Genomic DNA, 19,685 nt, shown 5'->3' with positions numbered 1-19,685 from the left:
CCTTTCAGTTCTACTGTTTCAGTTTCCTGCATGCATCTCGTTTCACTACACTATACCAACCTGTACACTGACCCCAAACATCATTCTCCTTTTATTTCTCAAGTACATTTTAGTCTAACTGAACATATTGTTTCATGATCTCATTCCACATTTAATGAGAAGAGATATTCTAAGCACTTAAAATAGTTTAAAAGACTATTTTATTGGCTTGCTTCAAAATGAAAGTTTCTGGGAAAGTTTTGAACATGTGACATTTTCAGAATCCAGAACTTTAGAACTTCAGAAGACAATGCTTTGAGATACAAAGCTTCAACTCCTGCTGTTTCTGTTGTGACCCTTCAGTTTCACCAATATTTTGAGCAAGACAATTTCACTCTGGTTTTGGGGCAGATGCACATGGTGCTGTTACACTACAGATGCCCTCAGCTGAAAAATAAGAGTACCAAAGTCCTGTCACTACAGCATGGAAACACAGCTACTCTTTGCCTCCTCTGCAGGAATCCCCTTGCTTCCAAACCACAGCTAAGTCCCAAGTCACCAACACATTTAGCACTGGTGGAAAGTCCATGGTAGAAGGAGCAGAACTAGCAAACCAGTATTGTTACAACAACTCAACAAAGTATTAACATATATGCACACACAGCACTCACACATTTTACTTTATACATATGTTCAAGTCAAATTGAAGTCAAGTGGATTTAGCTGAACACACAAAAAGCTTTGCTAAGCACAATTTAAGTCAACTTGTGCTTGGCTACATCAGACCTTTAAAGAAAGGTCTAACTACTTATCTGGCACTCAATCACACCATCATTACTACCTCTGAAAACTCAATCAATCTTTTGCCACAGGTACTGCTTCTACTAATTCTGTCAAAATGTCCACCCACTCCAGAAAAAGAAAAAAGCCAGAGATTATTTAGGAAATTGTCTTCTAGCCTTTGTGCTTATACTTGTGGCAACATTAGGAAAAGCAAGAATAAAATTGGTTTAAAAATTGTCTTAGTAACAGAAAGGGTATAAAAACATTAATATAGAAAGAACATTTTAATATTGATACTAACAGTGTCTTCATTAACCAAAGTATATCGTATGAAAATTGTAGCACTTAAGCTAAAATGGTATGTAGCTTCCTGAATGTATTACGGTACTAGTCCAGTAATCCCTTTTATTTCAAAATTGCACCAAATATTATTCTCATGAAGATGCAGAGCTCTGTAAGCTTTATGAAATTCAAGATTAATTTGTATTCAGTGAACCAATTCAGGAGGTATTCTCTTTCATTTTGCTAGCTAATCATAAACATTGAACTTACTCTTTGATACACTTATCTCTTTCAGTTAGAATAGTAGTGAAAATGAAATATGAAATTGTATTTATACTTACAAAACAATAATAGTTAAAGCTTTTCAATTAAGTTATGGGAGGAAAACACGTAACTGAAATTCAGTGTGTGTCATACCTACGAAAATAACAAAATAGCTGCAGGCATATAAATACAGATGGGTGCCAAATTCTGGAAATGTTGTCTCCAAATTCAGCAGGTGACCACAGCTAGCAAAAGCACAGTAAGGGGCACCCAGCTGATGCTATTGCTTGTTTTCGAATTAAAAAACAGCCAACAGTGCCTGCTAAGTTATTAGAAATCCTGATGCTTCACTGATCCAGTAGCCAGAATTTCTGGAAGTCTCTGCTTAGACAATACCATCAACCAAATTTTATATTCCTACACATACACCAGTGCCCTAAAAGTTGAAAACATAAGCTTAAGTAGTACATACTTCCCTGAAGTATCTCTTCAAAACACACTACCAAATGTGTTTCATATCAGATTTCTGTGCTACAAAGCAAGCGAACATGGCCAAGACATCATTTTATGCTCTACAGAACATAAGTGAATTTATATAAGTGAAATTACAGCTATTTGATCTTTATGGAAAGGAAATAGAAAATGCATTTTTCTTAATCATTGATTTCAATATTCTCTTGCTCTCTCAACCACAAAATTTTCTAATATGGTCATCTCTCATCTTCAATTATTTACAAAAGATACTACTGGTAACTATCATACATGCTGTATTTTAAAGACCCCACTCCTTCAATCTCCTTCCCTCCTTCAAAAGCAGACTTGAATTGTTAGATGTCCTGCCTAACTTTTTTCTTCAAGACCTTTGCTTTGTGGTAACTTTACAAAACTAAAATTTTGTTTTATAAACAAAATCAGCTTCATAAAAATCCAGGCTACGATTTTCATGTTAAGTGTTTTAAAATTCAATAATTATGGCAATTATTGTGTAATACTAATACATTAAGGGTGATTACTCCCAAATTCTTCACCATTACCATTAGGACACATTTGTAAAATGCTTATAGTCAAGTACATAAAATATTTACCACATGGTCACAGGAACCAAACATTCTTCACTTACCACTTACGATCGTTGTACATTCTATTAATTCTATCCCATTCCGCATTCAACTGGGTTAGTGCATCTCCTATTTGTATTGCCTCAGGTCCAGATGCTTCTAATATCACATCAGGCTGCTTCTCATGTATGACAGCAATTTGATCCCCAAGTTTATCCAAAACATCTTTTATGTTCTGCAAGCACAGTAATGACAGAAGTCATTAGTAAAGTCAACATTACCAGGAAATAATTTTTAAAAAAAACAAAAACAAAAACAAACAAACAAAAACCACAAAACAAGAAGTGATCTCTTGAAAATGTTTTTCCAAAAATCTGCAGTGTATTAATTATTAAACAAATCTGCCCAATGTGATGAAGACACTATACATATTCATAGAATCATAGGATGGTTAAGGTTGGAAGGGACCTTAAAGATCATCAGGTTCCAACCTCGCTGCTATGAGCAGGGACACCTCGCACAAAGCCACATCCAACCTGGCCTTGAACACCTCCAGGAAGGGGGCTTCTACAACCTCCCTGGGCAACCCATTCCAGCACCTTACTACCCTCATGGTGAAGAATCTCTTCCTGATGTCTAACCTAAATCTACCCTATTACAGTTTAAAAGCATTACCCCTTGCCCTGTCACTATCCTCCCCAACTTCCCTGCAGGCCCCATTCAGGTACTGGGTGTGACTTTATTATGCTTCACATAACCTCTCATATGCACAGAACTGCAAAAGCCTAAGTTACATAGAAGTTTTAGATTTAAATGGCAAAGTTAAAGCAATCTATCTCAAATATCATTGAACTATGATGTGAAAATACCTTTAAACCAGATGCTGTTGTAATACTGCCTTGGTATTCAAAAGACAAACACTCCATGCAAACTGTGGAATTTACTTATCTTTTTGAATTTAAAACAGTAACATTTCTAAAAATTCTATGCTCTGCTATTTGCTTCTTCTGAAAACAGCCTTATAATAGGACAAAATTTCAAAATCAGATGAAAGACCTGAACGAAAAAGAAGTATTTTAAACCCTTTTTAACATAAACACTCCTAATTATACTTAAGGGAGAATGGTAGCAGAGTAAACAGGAACTAGAGATTCTCATCAACAAAACAGAAGTGTCAGCCACATTGTCAAAGATCAGCATCATTCCCCTCTTTGCTTTTGAAAACTATGCCAAACATATTTGAAAAATGAAAGCATGTTCATAGCATAAAGAAAAGCAGGTTGAAAAGTGGACTGAAATTTTGAAAAGCTTTAAAAGGACCTGTATAACAGCTGCAGAAACAGCTAATCTACCTCTAGGTAAGAGGCAAAGCCTAACTACCTCAAATAGAAGGACACATGTACTCCACATTATGCTGCCCATCTACACTGCACCACACCATGTGCAATTCCCAGCTCCAATAGATGTTTTTTGTGGGAATCTCCGTATCATGCTCCTTTGCATACTCAAAATTAACCAGGATTCAGACTTCTACATACTTAACTCACATTTGACAGCAGGATTCAATATTTTCAAACATACTTTGTTTATCCCCTTTGGAAGAAGGGCAAGTCTTTAACTACTTCCTCGTCATTAATCACATGGGTAAATCCACTGGCTGGCAATGAGGAGTGGGAGCTTAAAACTGACCAAATACTCATGCTTTGCTATATCAGAACAGGTACTGCTGTCTTGTGGCCTCATATATAGCTTCATGTATAAGTCAAGAATCTCCCTTTCTCCCTCTTCCCATGTAAGCAATTGTTTACTTATGATTCAGAGAAAAGCAGCTGTATTAAGGAGACTAAGCAGGAACATAAGGAGATTGGCTTGAGCATTTCTCTATGTATTATACAGAGTAGGTGACGAAAAGCCCAACAGTATCTCCAACAAAAAAAAGTCAAATCCTTCTCTCCCAGCCTCCCACTCAGATTCCATTCTGCTGCACTTCGTATCCAGATTCAGCATAAAAGAAAAATTAGTCACAAAGTTGTCTCATTGTTTAATTTTCAGTGCATATCAATCAGTATATACTGAGCAAAAAAACAAATTAGCTATACAGTCACTAAGGTGCTCTTTTTTTTCTTCTGCCATTCCTTTCTCCCATTCCTCCCTCTGAATGTAATGCTTAGGCATGCAGTACCTTCAGTGCATCTTCCTGAGTTGAAAAATCGTCATAGATGCCAGTATTCAGCTCCGGTGTATTCAGCAGCAGTTCAACATCAGTCATGGCCAGCAAGACTTTGTTGATTTCAACCAAGTACTCAGTCGCAAAAGGCAAGGTCCTAACCCCTGCGGCAAAGTGGCCTTTTAACCTCTGCTGGACAGGGATTGCCTAAAAACATGAAAGTTCATTTTCTACAAGCAACTTTATTAAAAAATCCCAAATCAGTAGACTATATTCAGAATAACTACTTTTCTATACTTAGAAGACAAAACAAAGGCCTTTCTAGCAACATTACAATTTCAGAAAGCTGCAAGTCCTGCTGAGAACCTTTTCTATATTTATTTTTTTAAAGTTAATAAACAGTAGATATCGTGCTTCACATTATACTTTATTAAAGCTCTGGGAAGCGGGAAGGACACTGCTGTTTCTCTCATTTTGATCCTTACCATTTCCAGTAATTATACTCCTTGACAGAGCATGTATCTAGTTATGATTACAACCCAGTCTGCTTCCTTCACCATCATCAAGGACTCCCAGAAGTTACCAATTTACTGAAGTGTATTTGTTTTTCCACTCCACGTTCTTCTCAATAAGCATCCCTACACACACTTCCCAACCTTTTTTTAAATAAATTAGTGCTAAAGCAGTACTACAATTTGCTTTTTGTAGCAGTAAGAGACACTAACTCCTCAAGAGCTTGGCAATTGTTATCTGCTCTGGTTGTAAGACCAGGCTATCAAGCCAAGTACCATGTTAGCAAATAAGAAAGCAAGAAGAGTAATTTAATGTAGATTTTTCTTGGATCATAAAGCCTGGACCTGAAGCATTAGGAAGTCAGCTCCAAAAAGCTATATTCTGCCATGCCAGGCAAAGGTAGCTGAGACAGGTGAAACAAATAGCCTTAAGACTGAAAGCAGGTTTTTTTGCTGAAAAGGTTTCTTGATCAACAGGATTCTGTTACCATACCTGAAAACAGACCAGTTCCTTAAAATCAACAATTAAAAAGTAAACCCACTTCTAAACAGCAAAGAATTCAAGCGATTCCTAAGCCATCCTGTACTCAGTGAATTTTAGTAAAGCAAGAGAGAGACAGAGGCACTTGACTATGATTTACTAACAGCTTAGAATACGCTTATGAGTGTGAAGAAAAAATGTATATTCACAGCATTTAAATAGTGAATTTTATTTTGCAGTTCGTCTGGGCTGGATGTAGACACAAAAATCACTAGCACAGATGAGAACCAGTAAAATATTAAGCCCCACTAAAAAAGTTGTTTGCGAACACCTGTATGTATCTTCCTCCTCTACATGCTTCAGAGCATTTCAAATACCTCACTCAAATTAACTGGAATCTAACATATCCAGCATGTGTAGTTCAAAGGAGAAAAAAGAATGCCGTAGAAAAGGTTCATGTATTCACTATTCAAGATTTCTTCTCATTCATGAAATGCTCCTAAAGATTTTGTTAGCTTTGTATTGTTTTGGTTTTCCTTGTTTTGTTTCCTTAGAATCATCCCTGTATCAAAACAGGACAGAGCAGTACTTCCACAAGACTTTTCCCACCAAACATGGCATGCTTTCAGTCATTTATTGCACACCAAAGAAATAGGAGATGAAGGCACATAAGCAGAAATTCAGTCTACTGAAAAGAAGCATAAGAGACAATCATCATAAAATACTCAGCATTGCTTCTGATTCAATAACAACACAGCAAGCAAGCACCACAGTAAAAACCGTAACTACTCCATATGCTTTAGTTACAAATCCAGCATCTTGGTCTCGGACACAAACACATTTTTCTTGATGTGCTGTGTAATTTTGTCCACTTCCATAACTGAAATTTGGAGCAAAAGGCCAAGGCTTAGACAATGGTATGATTTCTTGTGGCAGGTGGGGCTCCAGCTCCAAAGAAAACAAAGCTTGTGCAATTCAAAGTATATTTCCCCATTAACGTGTTAAAAGCCTGGGTTTGAACAAACACCAGGATGCGTGTTGCACCACAGCTGCCTGTAACACCTTCAACAAGATGGTTTTCTCTAAATCTCCATCATACCACAAGTGCTATTCTCACAAAGGCAACAGACCAGAATCTGGACTTAACCCAATTGAACAGGTGACTGGACTTCACTATCTTTCTACTTTGCACACTTTGCTTTATCCCCCATTAAAAAGAAACTTGCACAAGATTTAAAACAGCATTGGTTGGCATGCAGGAAATTTGTTGTCCACTTGTTGCCAATATTGACATATACTGAAACTTTCTGCTTCCCCGCAGCACTGGCCTGGGCCAAGTCATTGCTCTTCTGTATTGCAGTAAATTCCTCTTGGTGCTGTTCCTGCAGAGCACACCTCATTACTATCTCCTCCAGCTGCCTCCCATCACTGATACGGTGTTTTCTCCTTTCACAACCCTCCTTCTTAAAGGTAAATATATATATATGTGCTATAAATACATTAGCAGTTTCCTACAGCTGAGTTTTAATTGTTCAGTTGTTCTCTACCTTGCAATGCAGACTGACAGCTTCAAAAATACAGTATAAAGTACTAAAAGACAGAAGAGCAGAAGTTTGACAAAACTATCCTATGCAAATCAAACACTTAAGTGTCTCAGAAACTCTTTTTTAGGTATTTTAATTTTTTATTTAAATTAAAAAATAAATTAAATAAAAAAGCAGGCAAGTAAACTCTTTTCTTAAGCACCCACAAAAAGAAGTTGATCAAAGATTATTTAGGAGGAGATCTGGCTGGATTACACTTTTCTCCTTTCATTTCAGCAGTGAGGAACAAGGGAAATACTCAGTTACTATTGTACTTTATATAAATAGGGCTTCTCAATGAAAGTTGCTAAAAATATATTTAATTTGGTAGTCAAATAAAAACTTGTTTCCTCCTTGTTCGACCTGCAATTCAGAATTAGGTTTTAGATTTGCTTCCCCTTTTTCACTTAAATATGTTTTGAAACAAAATCTACCAAAGTATCAACTCAAGGAGATACTCCAACTTGCTTCCAAGTGGATTTTGGAAAATAACATCCAAGAAATTGACATAAAATGGAATAATTTGCCTTTCATGTTTAACTACATAAACATTTTAACCAAAAGTATTTTCCCAGATTAATCTCAGATAACCGTACATTACTTACTGTCTTTGCAAATAAATAGCCCTTTGATTAGAAATGCTCACTTTTTAACTATTCCTTGTCCCTTCTGCGTCACACTCAAAATCTTTAATCGTCAGTTTTCTAGGAAAAGGTTTTCCAAAGCCAAAATATGTCCATTTTATGTGTTTCTCTGGGTTAATTAATGCAGTTGGTAAGGAATATATTTGTGGGCAATATAGCTAATGGTTCATATTTAAGTAACACAGAACCTTCCCTATAAAAAGCCCAATAGGAAACATGTTTTCTTTATTACAGGAATAATACTTCAAGAGTCTTCAAGATGGTTTCTATGTTTGAGTTTATAGGAAAAATTGCACTGTGCCTGCAACAGCAAATTTACTCACCATCTGCAAAATTATCATTTTCACTTCAAAATGGTTTTCTAAAACCTGTAAAAATCTCTCAAGAACTTCAGTCAACTAATTACCTCTGCAATTTAAGGTATAATTCTTCCTTTCCCTCATTCTGAGCCAAGTCAGAATAGAGCAAATTAAATAAACACTAAAGCAAGGTTAGAAAAGGAGAAAGTCAAGGAGATATAAACTTCCAATGCAGGCTTTTCTAGCTAACGGATTTGTGGCAAAACAAGGGTTATTCAGAAGTACCTGCTATGCAGGATTACCAATATCTCAGAAACAGTTAACTCCATAATCCCTAGAAGTATACATGATGAGGAATATTTATGACCCAGCTACTTCCAGCAAATCAATATATAGAGATATATAACCTTCAAGCACCATAAATAAGTCCTCTCCTCCATACTTATTTACAAAATGTAAATAACATATTACATGAAACATTAATTGGAGTCTACTCCCCAGTGTGCCAGCTGAAGTCTCTCCTTCCCTCCCTATTTGTTAATTTCAAACACTATTTCTCTTCCTCTGCCCAGTGCACCTTCTTACATCAAGGTGAGAGGTTAAGTCAGCTGCTCACCAGCAGGTCAAAAATTCATTTAGTGCTTCTCAGTTCTGAGCTGAGAAGAGCAAAAAGCACTTCAATTTGCTATTTGGTAGCCAGAGGGGCCCTATGGATACATTCAGGTTTCCCTTTCCTCATCTTCATCAGAAAACCCTATTGACTGAGAAAGGGGGAGGGAGGATATTCAAGCACAGAACAGACGGTAAGAATTAGGGAGAGGAAGTTTCTGATGCAGAATTTTAGCATTAGGATTCCCCCTGGTGCTGAGGGTAACTCAAGTCTGGTGGCTAGAAGAAAATTCTGTAGCAACTGTGTGTAACCAAAATAACGATGTTATTTGGGAACACTGTTTCTCCCTTCAGAAATGCTACTATCCCATACCAATTTTTGTGGTTAATATTAATTATTAAATCAGGTGAAAGAACGAGCCATCAAAGTAAAATATGGTCACCTGACACAGGCTGGCTTGCCACTCAAATACCAAAATGTTAGAGGCACTGGCACATGAAACAAAAGCAATGGTTTCCAAGCCCCACGGCAATAATGAAAACTGCTGTAGTCCCTTTCTGAAAGCCTAGCTGACTCAGCCAGACTGAAAACTATATCTGGAAGTATAAGGATATTTTTACACAACAATCAACAAAGATAATTTCTGCATCAATAGTCTATTGTAACTGCTACAGTAATCCATATTTACATGATATTCTGCATTCAGCACCCAGATACCATGATGCAGTAGTCCAGGAACGGAGCCAGCAATGCCAGGGATCAGCTGCAGTATAATGTTAAAGAAAAGGACTTTATAGGAGGCAAAGGTTCTTTGTTACAGAAGATCAGTCAAGCTGCAGCAAAACCAACAGTAACAAAGAAGACTGGTCTGTGCATGGACTGGACTGCTCCCATTAGTGAAGAACCATCCAGATGCACTGTTTTCCCTTTTTAATCCAGTAATCAAGTCACTCAAAGTAGCTGATGACCAAACAAAAACCAAATCATGTTGGTTTACTTTAAATGTGTATGGATCCCCACTTCCTTCTAACAAATTCCTTGGCATCACTGAGGTCCCAAGAAGCTCATGTGCAAATACCACAGCACACCAGGAGTGACCACTGGCGACCCAACCACTGGCGAGTGGTCAGATGTTGGACAATTAAACAGACCACGGGCCACCTTTGCTGCCCAGCTTTGTGTGGGAGACTTATAACTTAGAAAAGGCTTTTTAAAGAGAAGCAAATTTCAAAGTTTTACTTTCATAGCTGCTACTGAATAGCCTGCATGAACAAGGAGTGCCAGCTGTCTGCCATAGGTCTACAACTATCATAGGCAGCTGAAGCCACATAGCACTGCAGCTGAGAATGAAGCAGCACCACATTATGATTTTGTGGTGGGGCTCTCACAGGGAACCAGAGCATTTTACCCCTGCCTCCAAGTTAATTGGTGCTGGGTTAAGAAGCTACAGAGCAGTCAAAAAAGACTGACTGATTTTAATTATGAAGTTTCATACGCACAAACTGAGAAGTACTTGACAGATAGCCTAGCCCCCAAGCTTGTTCAAGAAATTACTTACTGCTTCACAAGGTTCCTCACTGACATTGCCCAAAATATTAATGTAATTACCATGTGGCCAAGGTATTTTGAAGAATGAAAAGGAGAAACAATTTCAAGAAAAACAAACAAACAAAACAACCCACACCAAACCAGAACAAAAAACCTCACTGAAAATATCTGTACCCTCAACAATTAAGACATACAGCTTTCTGGGCAGTAAATTTTATCAGACCCTGACATCCTATTAAATCAATTGTGAAATTGTTTGTCAAGACTTGCACACACATTATCATACAGATCTCTTCTCATCACAAATACTTCCACCTTTGTCATTTTTATTAATCTTCATTGTGTACAGCAATATCAATCATATGAAGGTAGTTATCACTCCCTAAGCACTTGAGGCAGTGAAAGGCAATATCAGAGTAGTTAAAGTATCCCAATCACAAGATGCAGAGGCACTGAGTTTAAGACGCAAATTAGGTTTTTATCATACATACACCAATCAGACACTGAAGGAGGCTGTTTGAGCCAGGGTATCGAAAAGAGCTAAGCATAATCCCCATGAGCAAGAATGGCAAGAGAAACTGTCTTGATTCAACAACACTGCCCAGATCATGCTCTAGCACTTAGCCTGATGGCTGGAATATTTTGGATCTACAAAAATTATATAAAAATCTTAAACTAGAGTATGCAGATAATTTCCTAATGAAAAATTAATGCTGTCATTTTAAAAGCACTTTTTTCCAAGAAGGTTTCAAGAAAACAGCCACAAAGCTGTAACGTATGAATCTCTAAAGCTCATATATAGCACTCACTCTGTCTGTTCTAGGAATAAAAAGTCTCATTTACCTGTAGTTTTTGTTCATCTTCCACACCTTGCAGCCCTGACAGACGGTGCTCAGCCTCATCCAGCCATTTCATTAGGCTGTCGTGTTCCTTCTTATACTGGGAAAACACTGGAGAGAGTTCCACCACCTGCCTCTTTTGAAATGACCTGCACTCCTAATATCCAGTGCATTAGGAAAATACAAGAGGAGGGAAGTAATGAACAGGATAGGTCTTATTTAGTTGAAAAAATAAAAATATTTGAGGCATTCATTTGAAGAGCAAATTCCAAAATATGCAATAGTAGCCATTTATTTTTTTTAAATAGCTATATTCTCTATTTATCTGCACAGACATGCAATCAAAGCCAATCTGAGGGTCTTACCCTGCCTTTGAGCTACATCTCACCTTACCAACTCTAATATGATTCAAACAGGCAAGTTAAAAGGACTGTAAGAATACAGATCCTCTTGTTCTACACAAAAACATTTTTAATATGGCATGTGTATGAAAGCACTACAACATACTAGAGTCCACAACTGCCAATAAGACCCCCTTGTAGGAAGCAAGAGAAATTCAGGAGTAGGCTCATTAACACAAAGCTCTTCATCTGAGAACTCAACACGTATGTCTGTGTACATGTGTCTACACAGTCACTCTTCACACAGTCTAGTGGTGGAGACAAACCTCGGCTGGTGGGCCAGCAAAGATGAGTGAAGCAAATGCCCAACTGTCTACACCCATCAGTGTAAAGACAGAGAGAGTGGCCCTTTGTGAAGCTGTGAAAAGAACTTAGAATCAAAAGCACCCACCCAAAACTTTGGAATGCTAAAATTCATATTTTGGAATTGCAAAGATTCAGAGAGTCAGAGTACGTGTGTCTGCACATTTAACTTTCCTCCAAAGAATCTTTTACACTAAGTCATAACCAGGTCATAAGTGGGGTAAACAAAGGGAAGACTACCTAAAGGAGCTTTAGCTATAGTAACTACCCTAATCATACCTGCACACTGTTGTATTTTTTCTGCAGCAGCAACAGCTGTATACGGATCTTCTCTCTCGTATGGTCCTCCATAGGCTGCTGTAACAACTGCCCTCCTCTCTGTAAAACTTCTTCAATCTGAGTTCTTTCTTGATCCAGCTAAAATTACACAAGTCTGTATTATCTAAAAAAGCTCAGCTATGGTTTCCAAACTGAATTTCTTACTTCCTCAGGTATTAACAGTAACAGTACCAAACTGTTTTATTATCAAAATATGAGCTAAACAAACTAAAGCAAAGATTCTCCTCAACAACTACCAACATGGTCATTCCAAAAACTTCATGAAAAGATGCCCTGCAGGAAGCCCATTCAATGAAGCAGCAGTAGGCAGCCACAGCAAGAGTTATTGTCTTGTTGTGAAGTCAATGGAGCTATGCCTTCAGCTCCATTTCTATTCTGACAATAAGTAAACTGAGAGTAAAATTGCAAGAACACAAAAACATAAAATATATAAAAACAACACAAAGGGAAGCATAAGTTCTATAACAATAGGTCCTTCTATAGAGGCCTTTAAAAATTGGTTTTTGTAGTATTCAGGCCATTTTTCATAAACTTATAGTCAATTTTCCAGCTCAGTTCATAACATTTCATGTGCTTAAAAGGAAGGTAGATAGCGTGGTCTAGCAGGACTTTACCTAGTTTTGTAGCCAACAAGGCTACTCTGGATAAGATGGAAACATAATATGACAGTTTTATACAGGGGAATGGTAGAGCATACAAAAGAATCCAGAAAAAAACAAATTTTGTTCCTAGGTCTTATTTGGACTTGCTATGAGCCATATCACAACACTCTTATTCGCACCTCATCTTGCAAACATCCAGTGACCTGATCTATGTACTGTGATTGATTATATATTATATTATTATAAACCAGTTTAAATTTAAAAGCAAAAAAAGTATCTACTCAATGCAATAGATTACAGGCTCAAAACTGTCAAATGTAGTACAATATGTAGTATGTCAATATGTAGTACAAGTCTAGGCTGCATTAGGTGATCATTTCAATGAGAGTTCAGACAGTTAGAAATTAAGTGGGGAAAAAAAAATAGTTTTGCACCCTATTATTTTTACAGGAAGGATTCCTTATAAACCACTACTTTGTGTAGAAGAAATAAATAAAAATTAAAGTTCACTACCTTAATTATAAAAAAAACAAACACGAAAGTACAGACTGTTGTTTGACTAGCTACTCTAAGTGCACCAGTGAGGAGGCAGCAGTATGGGAAAATCGTACAGTGCTTCCAGCAGTGTAGTGATTCTGTTCATTTTATATTCTCATCTTAAAAAGATTGGCTCACAAGAATTTCTCCTCAAAGCCAGAAGGACTGTAACACATGGACAAAACAGAAAATCCATTGGTCACAAACCTTTTCATCTTCCCCACTCAACTCCTGATGTTTTTCCACAACTTTTAGCATATTTTGTATGTCAGTCTCAAATTTTTCCAGGTCTGGAAAAGCTACTCTGACTTCACAGGGCTCTGACATGCCAGGAAGTCGTTCTTGTCCAACAAGCATCTTCAAAGCAAAATAAAACATTGTTAAAGCTAAAAATTTAGTCTGAGCTGTCACATCCAGTTTAGTCAGTTGAAGCAATCTACCACAAACAGGCACACTAGTTTGTAGCAACATCAGATCTCAGCATTAAAAAAAATTGCAAGAGTTGTTTGATGTAACACTGAGAGATAGGTTGGACACAAGTTGATAGGTATTACCAAGCTCCTACCTTCAAACTTTAATCTGAGCATTTTGGTCTCAAACCAACCAAAAAAAAAAAACAAACCACAAACCACAAAACCAGTCATTTTTGTTTATGGTGTTCTGTAGTTCGTATAAGTATGTACTGCAATATTTACACTTTTCTAACACAGTTATTTGTTAATTTTCCCTTGTAACTCAAGTCATCACCTGCCACTCAGGTAAAAAAAGCAGCTGGTCTAAAATCAGTCTGTCCAGATTTCCCATATAGATATCTAGACTTAAAGAGAGAATCGAAAGCAGTGCTGTTCTTACGCATAACGATCTACTCCCTAAAGCTATTTGCATCATTTTGGCATAGACTTCCCCTGAGCATGTTTTGGGACTCACTCATTCTCACCTTGGCACTTTTGATGTGCTGAGAGACTTTCTCAAAGTTGCGGTTCAGCTCTGCCAATTTGGGTTCAACAAGCTCACGACAGGCCACCCCCCGGCCGTTCATCAGGATGATGGCCTGATCACGCACATTATCCACTCGCAGACTAACATCATCTAATTCAGATGTTAAGCGCTAAGAAGTGAAAAAAAATGTAAATGGTTAGCCTAGGAAAGGAAAAATTACTGAAAAAAAAACCCATGCAGCAAATCTGACTTGACTTCATTTAGATTCTAGAAGCAACTTGACAGCAACACTTCCTACCTTCACAGTTTCCTCCTTTTTGCTTGCTGACTTTTTCTCAATCTCATCCAGCAAGGCTTCAGCCTGATACAACCAAGTACTTATATGGGCAACATTTTCATCAAAAATTTCCAGCTGGCTCTGATGATTCTGCAAATGATGAAGAAAAGGTAGCAATGTGAGAAACTTAAAAAAAACCCCACAAATAACCCAACACAAAAACAAAACCAAAAAAAACAGAAAAAACCCACACACCCCAAAAAAACTCTGCTGAAACCACTATTATAAGTAAAAAGGAGACCATTGGAATAAAGTCTTATGGATGCATCTTGGGAAGGAACACTGAAAATTAGATTGTACCTTTCACCTTCAGTAAGTATTTACAATAATTCAATTTTTATTCTAGTTCCTTCAATATTATTGCCCCTGATTTGTAGGAAGGGAAACAGAAACAGCTGAGGTGGTTTGTCCAACCAAATATAGACAAGTGTATTACAACAGTGTAGCTAAAAAAACCCATATCAGTGAACAAAAAAATCCCACATTTTAAATTATCACTAGCAGATACAATAGTACACATTATGTGCAGTTGTTGTTGGGTTGTTTGGTATTTTGTTGACGTTTAATTGAAAAGGGATTAAACCAAAACCTACAGAATTATAATAGTTAAGTTTTTATATTTTATTGTTTACATTGAAATATTTCTTCTTCTAAAGACAGCACATTGTAGACGTTAATTAAGTCTGCTTTCGTTTGTAGTCAGAAATTGTAACATTAGGTGTCACAGACAGAAAATGCATTATTCTGTGTGACAAAGCAAAGCTATCAATTCAGAGAAGTTCCATCCTGCTTAAGCACATAGCTTCTTACCCAAAATAAAGTACAGCTTAGATGTGATTTTTTAGACTAAAAAAACAAGAGAGGGGAGAAAGGAGAGAGAAGGCCTACGATTGCTCTATCAGCATCAAACTTATTTTCACCTAGTGAACAGAGTCAGCACAAGGGAAACATAACCAGACTAATACAATTTAGAAGGTTTTTAGTTTTGGATCATCCTCACAGGATTTACAAATAAGGGTAAACTACCTGACTGCTCCAACCATGGATATCATCAGATTATGAAACAAATTGTGTGTGACCTATACAGGCACTGGACAGGACGCAGAGGGCTCACCATCTAGCCACAGTTTCCACAACTTCAGCCCATATCAGGGGCTTCTGAAGATGGATTGTCATCACTAGCTGAATAACACCTTAACTACCTGAAAATATCAGTCTAATAATAGCATCAACTGTAGACTGCTTCATGACTGTTGCATTGTGGTTTTAGGCTATATAATACTCTCAGTCTTCCATTTACTCAGCCAGTCACTGTTGGCCTCAACTCAAGAGTTGGCATATTCTTAAACACTGGCACTTATGGGCTGCCCGAAAGAGCAATTAGGCTGACAGAGGGCCCCAAGTGCTTTGCTGAACACCACTAGGAAGTTGTCAGTTGTCCATTAGACAGCCATCCTCTCAAGGAAATCTATTGACACAAAACCCCTTTGTCTGTGCTGGAAGCTGAATGAGGTTTCTTTCAGGCTGAACGAAGTGCAGCACATACAGTAGCTTCATGGAAACCAATCCCTTTGGGGTAGTTCCTTTTGTTTTCTACTTATATTAATAAATTTATGACCTTACAGAGAGTTACACAGAAAGCAGAAGATCCAACTGCTGTACTCTAATTAACCCATTACAAAACAAACAACACTTCCACAACCTGGTGGTTTTTTACCCCTCTCATTTTAATGTGGCAGTTAATGTTAATGTACCAGTTAATGACCAAACTCACTAGCAGTTTTATGAATGCTTGTATGCCCCATAAACCATTCAGTCTATATGCAACTGCAGATGCCCCTTTTCAGGCGAGTTCAGAAAGTTACCTCTATATGCTAGGGTAGCAAGAATTGTATTAAGACAAGCTGACACAAAAGGCTAGCAATATTGGTGTTGCAAAACAGAAGGTGATAAAACATTACTAAAGAAAATATACAAACAAGGAGCTAGATTTGTAAATAAGGATAAAATATTTAAAATGAAATGTGATGGCAAGGGCTGGAGGCATGGGAGGCTGGTGCTGCATGGACACAAAGAGATTAAACCAACAGATATGTGAAAGGTGTTCACTAAGAGTATGTTCAATTTTCCACAGAAAAGAAGAATTAGACCACAGAGACTAGGGAGAGTAAGAATAGAAAAACAGTTCTAGCCCTGACACCTGGAGACATAGGAAGGCAAAAGAAAAACTTAAACCTACAGTATTATTTTCTATGACTAAGCAAGTTATTCCCACTCAGTCAGGTTAACTGCTTTGGATATTTACATATTTTCATTACACATCCAGATTCTGCATTTTCATATCCTGCCCACTGAACAATAGTCACTACTACCAAGTACATGGTACCGATGTCTACCAGCATATCTAAAACACTTGCAATACAGTTTCCCACCTTCCTCATTGTATATAACCTCATGACACACCTCTCCATCTACAGAGTAGCCAGATAACCATATTCTGCATTCTAAATCCATGAGGCTCTATGAAAGCTTCACATAAGAGAAGTCAGACAAGTAGAAAATTCAACTGCTCCAAGGGTGTGAAGAGAGAACCATTCCAAATGTTTGTCACACATGCAGCTTACCAACAAAGTGTCACACCAGTCCTCTGTCCAGGTTCGAACTCTGCTCCAGCCAGCATTAAGGACACATAGCTTCTCCTCCAAGAAAGCCTCACTCCCTTCTACCAGAGCCTGGAGTGCGGTGCAGCTTTCCGTAATGCTCTTCAGATCAGCTTTCCTCCTCTCCAGTTCCCTCAGCACATTCTGAAACAAGAGAAGTCATTAACACTACACACTGCTCTCAAGGGCAAGGAAGCCAGATTTTTACCTCCACAGGAAACAAAAAGTATCACAGATTATCTTTACTTGAGCAGAATCAAACCAAGTAGAATCCCCTTCTGTTAAAACTCACTCTCTGTAGATAGTGATCTCCTGTTTTTGAGAGAGCGGGGGGAGAAAGCAAGAGCAAAATGCATGTAAGCATGCCAAGTAACTCTTCTTGAGACCAAATTTTGGTTTGTTGTTTTATAACATATTTACAGTCTGTTTTCATGACATAGATAAAGCAAAAGCATCTCATCACATGACAGGCAATTTTAAAAGTTTCTTTTCTGCACTGTCATGCACCACAGAGAAAGCAATTTTCAGGAGATGTTTTGGATTACTCTGTATCTTTTCCTACTAAAAGTATTACTACAAATGGCAACAATGAGAAAAGTTGGTTGGTCAAGGCTGGATGTTTTTTCTGAGAACCAGCACTACTCATTACTGCATATGTTCAATTCACTTGCTCCATATTACAGAAGCCCTATTTTTACATTACCTATACATAGATAAGTATATATACATCTTTACCTCTAATATTTTTTCCAAGTCATCTCTGACTTTAAATAGATTTTTTTTAAACCTATGGAAATTTTTAAAAATCATCTTCTTTGAAAGAGTGCATCCTGACATACCAGTTATAAGTAGTATGTCATCTCTTGAATACCAGTATATGGTTTCTATGTGGAAAACAGCACCTCTTGTTACACAAGATCACCAATTACTATTGATAACATGTGGCTATTCAGAAAGCTCTTTGATGTCAGTGTACAGTGTGTGGAAGAATGTAGTTAATCGTAACTAGTGTCTGAAACTCCCTGAATATCTTATTATCTATATTTTACCATAACTTATTATCTTAGAGACAGAAACAAATACTCAAGTTACTACATTCTAAAACTGCCTCTGGAAAACCTTAAGATAGGAAGGACAATTTCACATGTAACATAAAGTGCTTGTCCTCCTGGTGGTGCAGCTTGTTTGGAAGGAAATCTTAGGGATACTGCCACGGCAGAAGTGTAGTGCCAGTAATTGCTAAACCAGAGTGAAATGGGTGAGAATAGGTTATATATAGATGTTTTTCTAATTTTGTAAACTTTCAAGTTTTAAGATTGTACACAGACCTAGTCCAAACAGTAAAAGGTGACAGAAAACAGTGTCTGGGAAGACCAGTAATGCTGAACTCTATCAACTGACACTCGTTGCTAACACCAACTATTACATATACAAGTTTTTATAGCGTGAGAAAATAGATACTTTGCTTCAGAATAATTAGAACACATTTGGCCTGCCTCCAAAAAAAGTTCCATTTTATAGATTAAGGAAAATAGGGAATTATGGGAGGTTTTTGGTTTGCAAACTCACAATTTTGAAGACAGAGCTCTTTCAACGAAATGTTACAAACTGAATTTTCCATTAAAAATGTTAATAAACATTCACAGTTTGGTCTACTAACAAAATATTTGACCCAGCCTAAAATTTTATTTGCTGTTAATTTATAATATCACTGTGTTAGTGATACAGTGAGTCACTTAAATACCTGCTAATACCAAATACATAGCAATATCTTTAATATTTCACTGGCCATTGAAGTTTGAGGCAAGATGCTTCAGATGAAGCAGATCAGACTCAGTAACTTACTGATTATGATCTAATAATCTAGTAAAAAGTCATGACGTAGTAGATTTAGGAACATGTTACAGGGATTTAAATTCACAGCCACTTCCACATAGTTTTGCCATAATGTTAAAAAATCATTCTACAGATACTGAGAGTATGCTTACTTTGGCCCAGGCAATTTCTGAATCCAGATCAGAAAGCAAGCTCTCTGAAGTGGACTTCTGTACAAGCTCTGCCTCAGTGGTAGCCAGCCACTCTGACAGACAGGCAACCTCTTTCCTCATTTTGCGTGCCAGCTGAGATGCTCTTTCAAGGTCTTGTTTTCCTTCTGTCACCTACAAAAAAAAAAAACAAACAACAAAAAACAAACAAACAAACACACACATTTCAAAAGGCAGGACAAAATGCAAGTGCTACCTAGCTAAAATATCCACTCAAAGATATATAATCAATGCATCTGAAGATTGTCTTGCACTAAGGAAGGACCCTGAAAAATCATTTACAAACATCTGCATCTCTACTATACAAGGCAGAATATATAAAACTGAGATAACCTTAAATTAAGGTACACTTAAGGGAGACAAAAGAAACTTGCATACTACCTTATTTATAGCTAGCAATCACCAAATTGATGTTTAAACTTTGCTTATTACATTCCTTTAACTGAAACTCAAGGGTATATAGAATCCAGCCT

General features: G+C 37.3%; 1 protein-coding gene across 10 annotated transcripts in view; it reads right to left on the bottom strand.

The window, feature by feature from the left end:
• UTRN (utrophin) overlaps window positions 1–19,685 on the bottom strand; it is a 358,149-nt gene that overhangs the window by 213,305 nt on the left and 125,159 nt on the right. For 9 of the 10 annotated variants that reach the window (XM_051613510.1, XM_051613511.1, XM_051613509.1 and 6 more), the window contains 9 exons: window positions 19,156–19,326; window positions 17,132–17,311; window positions 14,469–14,597; window positions 14,169–14,339; window positions 13,439–13,588; window positions 12,033–12,170; window positions 11,054–11,206; window positions 4,549–4,740; window positions 2,429–2,601 (listed from right to left, as the gene is read on the bottom strand). In XM_051613510.1, coding sequence (XP_051469470.1) covers window positions 2,429–2,601; window positions 4,549–4,740; window positions 11,054–11,206; window positions 12,033–12,170; window positions 13,439–13,588; window positions 14,169–14,339; window positions 14,469–14,597; window positions 17,132–17,311; window positions 19,156–19,326 — 1,457 coding nt within the window. The remainder of the gene's footprint in view (window positions 1–2,428; window positions 2,602–4,548; window positions 4,741–11,053; window positions 11,207–12,032; window positions 12,171–13,438; window positions 13,589–14,168; window positions 14,340–14,468; window positions 14,598–17,131; window positions 17,312–19,155; window positions 19,327–19,685) is intronic. The other variant, XM_051613513.1, reaches the window with a different exon arrangement.

The sequence above is a fragment of the Apus apus genome, chromosome 3 (assembly GCF_020740795.1).
Source record: "Apus apus isolate bApuApu2 chromosome 3, bApuApu2.pri.cur, whole genome shotgun sequence".
Classification (NCBI taxonomy): Eukaryota; Metazoa; Chordata; class Aves; order Apodiformes; family Apodidae; genus Apus; species Apus apus.
Note: the sequence above shows the minus strand (reverse complement) of the source record. Positions and strands in the feature narration are given on the sequence as shown.